This window comes from Carlito syrichta, unplaced genomic scaffold, assembly GCF_000164805.1.
Source record: "Carlito syrichta isolate Samal-C Ts95f unplaced genomic scaffold, Tarsius_syrichta-2.0.1 Scaffold168982, whole genome shotgun sequence".
Taxonomy (NCBI): domain Eukaryota; kingdom Metazoa; phylum Chordata; class Mammalia; order Primates; family Tarsiidae; genus Carlito; species Carlito syrichta.
In genome coordinates, this window is record NW_007113078.1 from 81,829 (window position 1) to 88,863 (window position 7,035).

The 7,035-nt window shown below is 56.4% G+C and overlaps 1 protein-coding gene across 1 annotated transcript in view; it reads left to right on the forward strand.

Moving 5' to 3' along the window:
- Positions 1-7,035, forward strand: part of SUFU (SUFU negative regulator of hedgehog signaling) — a gene marked incomplete at its 3' end in the record, with an annotated part of 84,410 nt that overhangs the window by 59,690 nt on the left and 17,685 nt on the right. Inside the window, exons 4-6 of the mRNA XM_021709149.1 lie at positions 5,166-5,308; positions 6,008-6,093; positions 6,298-6,370. Of these exons, the coding sequence (XP_021564824.1) occupies positions 5,166-5,308; positions 6,008-6,093; positions 6,298-6,370 (302 nt within the window). The remainder of the gene's footprint in view (positions 1-5,165; positions 5,309-6,007; positions 6,094-6,297; positions 6,371-7,035) is intronic.

The window sequence follows — 7,035 nt, forward strand, 5'->3', positions numbered from 1 at the left end:
TGCCCAGGCGGGTCTCGAATCTGCAGGCTCAGGCAATTCACTCACCTCAGCCTCCCAAAGTGCTGGGATTACAGGCTGAGCCACCGAGCCCGGCTATAATAGCCATTCTAATGGGTGTAAAGTAGTTATCTCAAAAGTGGTTTTGGCGAGATGCAGTGGCTCAACATCTGTAATCTCATGCTTTGTAAGGCTGAGGTGGGAGAATCACTTGACTTCAGGTGTTCTAGACCAGTATGGGCAACGAGACTTCATCTCCACAAAAAAGTAAAGTTAGCTGGATGTGGTGGTGTGTGCCTGTGATTTCAGCAACTTGAGAGGCTGAGGCAGGAGCTTCCCTTGAACCCAGAAGGTCGAGGCTGCACTGAGGTATGATTGCATCACTACATTCCAGCCTGGGTGATAAGAGTGGTAGAGTGCGACACTGTCTTTTTTGTTTTTAATGTTTTTTATTTGCATTTATCTTCTCTTTCTTGGTGGTGCTGTTTATAGCACAACGGGTTGTAATGTTGATGAAGTCCACTTTATCTATCCTTTGCTGCTTGTGCTTCTGGCATTGCACCTAAGAGTCCAAGGTCAGAAGATGTGCGTTTCATGGTTGGCTCTTCCAGTGAGGGCTGTGCTCCATTCTGAGTACTGTTGTCTAGGCATACAGAGGAACTCCAGCTTGCTTCTTTCACACGTGGTTATCCAGTTGTTCCAGCACCGTTTGCTGAAAAGACTGTTCTTTCCTCTGTTGTCTCAATACCTTCGTTGAAAATTAGCGGCTGCACTCCATTCACAATAGCAGAAATGTGGAACTAACCGTGCTGCCCATCAAAGGTGGACTGAATAAAAAAATGTGGTACACATACACAATGGAATATTATGCAGCCATAAAGAAGGACAAACATGAACTTTGCAGCAACTTGGATGGATTTAGAGTCTATCATACTCAGCAATCTATCACAGAAACAAAGAACAGAGTACCATATGTTCTCAGTCTTAAGCGGACCTTGAACGATTATCATAATACTATAAGAAAGGGATTGGAGCTGGGCTCGGTGGCTCAGCCTGTAATCCCATGCCTCGGAAGGCTGAGGTGAGTGGATTGCCTGAGCCTGCGGGTTTGAGACCCGCCTGGGCAACTTGGCGAGACCTCATCTCTACAATAAATCAAAAAATTAGCCGGGTGTGGTAGCGCACGCCTGTAGTTCCTACTACTTGGAAGGCTGAGGCGGGAGGATCGCCGGAGCCCAGTAGGTCGAGGCTGCGGTGGCTGAAAGTGACCACTGCACTCCAGTCTGGGCGACAGAGTGAGACTCCAGCTTAAAAAAAAAAAATGGATTGGTAGTAGTGGGAAACTGCCAAGAGAGGGGGTGGGATTGGCAGTTGAAGGAGTCTGCCAGGGGGTGGAGGAGCACACCTCATCAACAAGGGCACCTGCATAATGAACATTTGTTTACCTAACCCTGAACTGTACCCCACATCTTTAAAAAAAGAAAATTAGTGGCTGGAAGCTGGGTGTGGTGCTCAAGCCTGTAATCCCGGCACTTTGGGAGGCTGAGGCCAGAAGATGGCCTGAGCCCAGGGGTTTGAGACCAGCATGGGCAACATGGCGAGACCTTGTCTCTACAATAAATCAAAAAATAAGCTGGGCATGGTGGTGCATGCCTGTAGTACCAGCTGCTCGGAAGGCTGAGGAGGCAGAAGGATCGCCTGAGCCCAGCAGGTCGAAGCTGCGGTGGCCATGAGCATGTCCCTGCCCTCTAGCCTGGGCGACTGAGTGAGACGCTAACTCAGAAAGAAAATTAGTGGCCGCAAACGTGAACACTCATTTCTGGACTCTGTTCCGTGACGCTCACCGGATGTCTGTCTTTTTGCCGCAGCAACTGATGAGTTGGGACAGTCAGGTCCTTCCACTCAGCGCCTCCTTTCAAGAGCGTCTTGGCTCTGCTGGGCCTCTTGCGTTTCCACATTAATTTTCTAATAAGTTTGTGAATTTCTACAAGCAAAGGCATCTGGCACTTTGGTTGGGGCCACGTTGAGTCTGTAACTGGGTTTGGGGACTCCTGCTCCCCCAGCGCTCAGGCACCTGTCCATGAACATGGGGTGTTTTTCCGCCGAGGCAGGTCTCCTCGGACTCCTCTCGGCGATGCTTGTAGCTTTCGCAGCACGCCCTTCCACTTCCTCTGTGAGCGTTGTGTTCCTTGAAGTGATCATGAGGGAATTGCTTTTTTCCGTTTTCAGCCTGGTCTTTGCCGCCGTGTAGGAACACAAATGCCACATCCTGGCCTTGAGTGCAGCCTGGCGCGCTGCCTGGTGTTCTGATGAGTCTGGGGCTTCCTCACGGCGCTCTAGGTGCAAGATCGTGCCACCTGGGACCCAGGGAAGTTCGCCCCTTCCTTGCCAGTCTGCTGCCCACTCGTACTTCCTTTCCTCGCCTGACTGTCCACTAGCAGCTCCGATGACTGCCAGCCACGGCGTCGTGAGCGGACCTCCGTCCGGCCCGGGTCTGCAAGGCCAGTGTCCTTTATCAGGTGGGGGAGGGTCCATCTGCTCCTTGCTGGAATGTTCCTGTCGTGGAAAGGTGTTGGACTTTGTGAGATGCATTTTCCATGTCTTCTGAGGTGATCATGTGGTTTTTTTAAGCCTTTATTCTCTTGATATTCTTTTTTCTGTTTGCTTTTTCCTTGAGTCCGAGTCTCACTCTGTCGCCCAGGCTGGAGGGCAGGGGCATGCTCCCGGCCACTGCAGCCTCGACCTGCCGGGCTCAGGTGGTCCTTCTGCCTCTGCCTTCCAAGTAGCCGGAACCATAGGCACGCACCACCACTCCCGGCTAATCTTTTGATTTATTGTAGAGACGAGGTTTTGCCAGGTTGCCTGGGCTGGTCTCGAACCCCTGGGCTCAGGCCATCCTCTCACCCTGGCCTCCTGAAGTGCTGGGATAACAGGTGTGAGCCACCACACCTGGCTCTTTTGATATTCTTATGTATAACTGTTTATTATCTTATGCATCAGTTTAATTGCATTGGTTTTCTTGTGTGTAACCAACCTTGTATCTGTGAAGGAGCTGCTTTTCTTTCCGTTTTGGTCCTTGTGTCTGTTGCTGGGTTCAGTTTGCTGGTATTTTGTAGAGGATTTTAGTTTCCGCATGCATAAGGAATATTGGTCTATGGGTTGTGCTTTTCTTGTGATGCCTTTATCTGCTTTCGAGATCAGAGTAACGAATTGGGAGGTGTCTTTTCTATTTTATGGAAGCGTTTGTGAAAATGGTATCCTCACTCTCCAAAAGTGTGGTAAAATTTTCCAGGGAAGTCGTCTGGGCCGTGTGTGTGTGTGTGTGTGTGTGTGTGTGTTGGGGTTCACGGCCGACTCCATCCCTTCACTTGTCTCGTTGTTGCGTGACGTGGTGCGTGCAGGCTGCCTGTAGAGGCACTTCGGTGAGAGGAGGGGAGCCTGGAGGGGTGGGCGCAGAAGCTTGAGATGCAGTGGTTTCTCATTGGCTTCCTCACCCCTACACCCCATCGGCAGTCTCCTAGAGGAAGCTTCCTTCTCCCTCCTGCATGAGCATAGGATTACCTGCATTAGGCAGGATGTGTAGCTCCACCTGACACAGGTGGGGTCAGTGTTCAGACCAAGACACATGGCAGCAAGAACCCCCAGACATCCCAGGAGCCTCCAGGCAGGGCGTGTTCGACCTTGCCTTAAATATCGGTTCAAGGCCGGGCTCGGTGGCTCAGCCTGTAATCCCAGCACTTTGGGAGGCCGAGGTGAGTGGATTGCCTGAGCCCGCGGGTTCGAGACCCGCCTGGGCAACTTGATGAGACCTCATCTCTACAACAAACCAAAAAAATTAGCCGGGCGTGGTAGCGCGCGCCTGTAGTTCCAGCTACTCGGAAGCCTGAGGCGGAAGGATCGCCGGAGCCCAGCAGGTCGAGGCTGCGGTGGCCGGGAGCGGCCACTGCACTCCAGTCTGGGCGACAGAATGAGACTCCAACTCAAAAAAAATATATATATCGGTTCAAACTCAGAAGGTGCCTTGGCTGTTGAGATTCCCGGGTCGCAGATGCTGGTTCATGAGGGACTTCAGTGCAGTCACTTAAAGAATGCGGTGGCTCAGCTGGGTGCGCTGGCTCGAGCCTGTCATCCCAGCACTTTGGGAGGCCAAGGTGAGAGGATTCCCTGAGCCCACAGGTTCGAGACCCACCTGGACAACTTGGTGAGACCTCATCTCTACAATAAATTAGCTGGGTGTGGTGGCGAATGCCTATAGTTCCAGCTACTTGGTAAGCTGGGGCAGACAGATCCCCAAGCCCAGCAGGTCAACACTGGGGTGGCCATGAGTGTGCCACTGTCACTCCAGCCTGGGCGACAGAGTGAGGCTCCAACTCAAAAAAAAAATGCGGTGGCTCTTCCTGCTGATGTGAGGTGATCTCTGGGATATTTAATTAAGCAAAGTCTGCACAGTGGTGTGCTTCTACGTGAACCGGAAGAAAAACGTGGACGGGAGCCACAGGCACATGCAGGCAGGTAAACGCGGATCCCCTTGGGGCCCAGGCCAAGTCAGAGGCAGCGGGATGCTGCCCCCTGTGGCTTTGACAGCAGTGGCCGGAGTGAGTGGCGACAGTGGCGAGGCTGTGGGTCCTCATGGGACAGCCCCCGACCGTTCACATCTCCGTCAGCGTGTGTGAGGCTCTGCCGAGACCTCCACGCACGTGAAGCCAGGTGTCCCCAGGAGCGCCCAGATGTGTCCTCTGTGGGAGGCTGGCCCTCCGAGGTCGGGCACTCCCTTCCCAGCGCTGTTCGGTGGCACAGAAATCCCGCCCGGTGTTTCAAGGCGAAGGGCTTCCCTGGCCCAGTGGTCTCCTATGGCCTCCTGGCCAGGACGCCCCACCTTGCCCCTTCTTGGTGGACCTGATCGTGGCTGCTGCCTCCCCGAGTCTGGGTACTGGGAGATGAGGCCGATGCCAGAAGTTCCAGACTGTGTGGGCCCCCTGGCCCCGCTGGCCGCCCATCTGCTTCCCTCAAGGCTGGCGGGATCAAGCAGGTGCAGCCTGGGCTGGGAATATCCACAGACCCGTCGCTCCGTCCAGAGCGAATGCTTCCCTTCACCGGCCCCGCGGCCCCAGGTCGGGTGCAGCCCTGGCCCTGTGGCCTCCGACACCGAGTCCTCCCTGCCTCCACAGAGAACACCTTCTGCAGTGGGGACCACGTGTCGTGGCACAGCCCCCTTGACAGCAGCGAGTCGAGGATCCAGCACATGCTGCTGACGGAAGACCCGCAGATGCAGCCCGTCCGGACGCCCTTTGGGGTGGTGTCCTTCCTGCAGGTAAGCGGACCCAGCAGGTGGGTGGGGATGCCTGCAGTCTTCCCCTGCAGCCCCAGAAGGTTGGCCAGGTGGATTCCAAGGGAGGCGTGGCCTGCTGAGGCGGACAGGGGCCGTGAGGCTGCCGCATGTGGCTGTGCTGAGGGGCCCGGGAAGCACGTTCTGTGAGTTGGGGGAGGCCGGACGTGCCCTCCCAGGGCGCCAGGAACTCCCCCCGTGACAGCTCTGAGCGGAGGTCCCTGTGGCTGCTGCACCGAGTCCAGGCCCTGCTCGGGGTCTCCTCTGCAGGCCGCTGGGGCCTTGGGCTGTGGCTCCGAGCTTGATGGGCTCGGCTCTTTTCTGCCGAAATCCCCTGCGGCACCAGATGGGTTGGGGATGGCTCCCAGCACCTCCCTGCCTCCAGAGATGCAGCTGAGGGCCGGCCCCGTGGGCTCAGCCCCACCCCCTCCTCTCAGCCGCGAGCTGGGCCGTGTCAACCAGACACCGACTGGCACAGCAGGCCGAGGGTCAGCGCAGCCTCCTCCTGGACTCAGCCGTTCCCAGCAGGCAGCGCTCCCGCCTAAGGGAACCGTCTAATTTGGAACATACTCACCCCTGAGCATGGGCCCGGCCTGCACCCCACTCGAGGTGACCCGAGAGAGCTTGGGCGGCTGACCTTTGGGGCAATGACTGTTAACACGCGGGGCTCCTTTCCTGCCTCAGATCGTTGGCGTCTGCACAGAGGAGCTGCACTCGGCCCAGCAGTGGAACGGGCAGGGCGTCCTGGAGCTGCTGCGAACGGTGCCCGTGTGAGTGCCTGCCGGCAGGAGCCCGCACCCAGGCCTGGGTGGGAGCCCCTCCTCAGTCCATGGCTCCCCGCACGGTGTTCCAGGCTCGGGGTTTTCACCTCAAAGCTCCCTGGCGGCTCCCCCATCAGTCCTGATCCCAAGCCGCTCCTCAGACCCTCCGCCCAGCCTCTCAGTCCCCGTCACGTGCCCTTTCCTTGTCCACAGTGCTGGCGGCCCCTGGCTGATAACGGACATGCGGAGGGGGGAGACCATATTTGAGATCGACCCGCACCTGCAAGTATGTCTCGAGTGAGGAAACCTTTCGAGCACACTATGCCTGGGCCTTTTCCAGATTACACTGGGAAGGCCGAGGACTGTGTGTGAGTAGAAGCGTGGCCTGGCTGGGCCCGTGTCCCCGAGTTCCGCGGAGCATGTTGGGAGTGGAGATTCTGCTCAGGAAAGCTAGTGCTCAGACACGCGTGTTTTGCATGTAAACGGGATGAACTGTATTGTATGTAAATTGCGCGTTGGCTTTTAAAAGTGAGATCACCGGCAGCCGTAGAAACCAAGGGTCTCGGCTTGGCCTGCACGTCTCGCAGTCATTCCCCACCTCCCCCTTCTTAAAGGAACGCAGAGGTTCCTTCGGGGTCCCCGCATGTCACAGACAGCAGAGGTGACCAAGGCGAGCACTGGTTGGTCTGGCGATCCCTTCCCCACTCGACACATTTTCTGTCCTGGGCGGCCAGACACCAGCTCCCACCCTGGATGGGTGTGAAGGGTCTTTGGACACACAGGCCTACAGCTGCCCCTCACCCTGCCCACCTGGACAGTTTCGTGTCTCGTCGCTGTCCCCGAAACACTCCTGGCGTGAGGTGAACTCTGGAAGCCTCTGATGGCAACGGAGAGCAGTCACCGGTGTGTCTGGCCACATCTGGCTCCTCCTGCTTCCCTCCACTGGCAGCC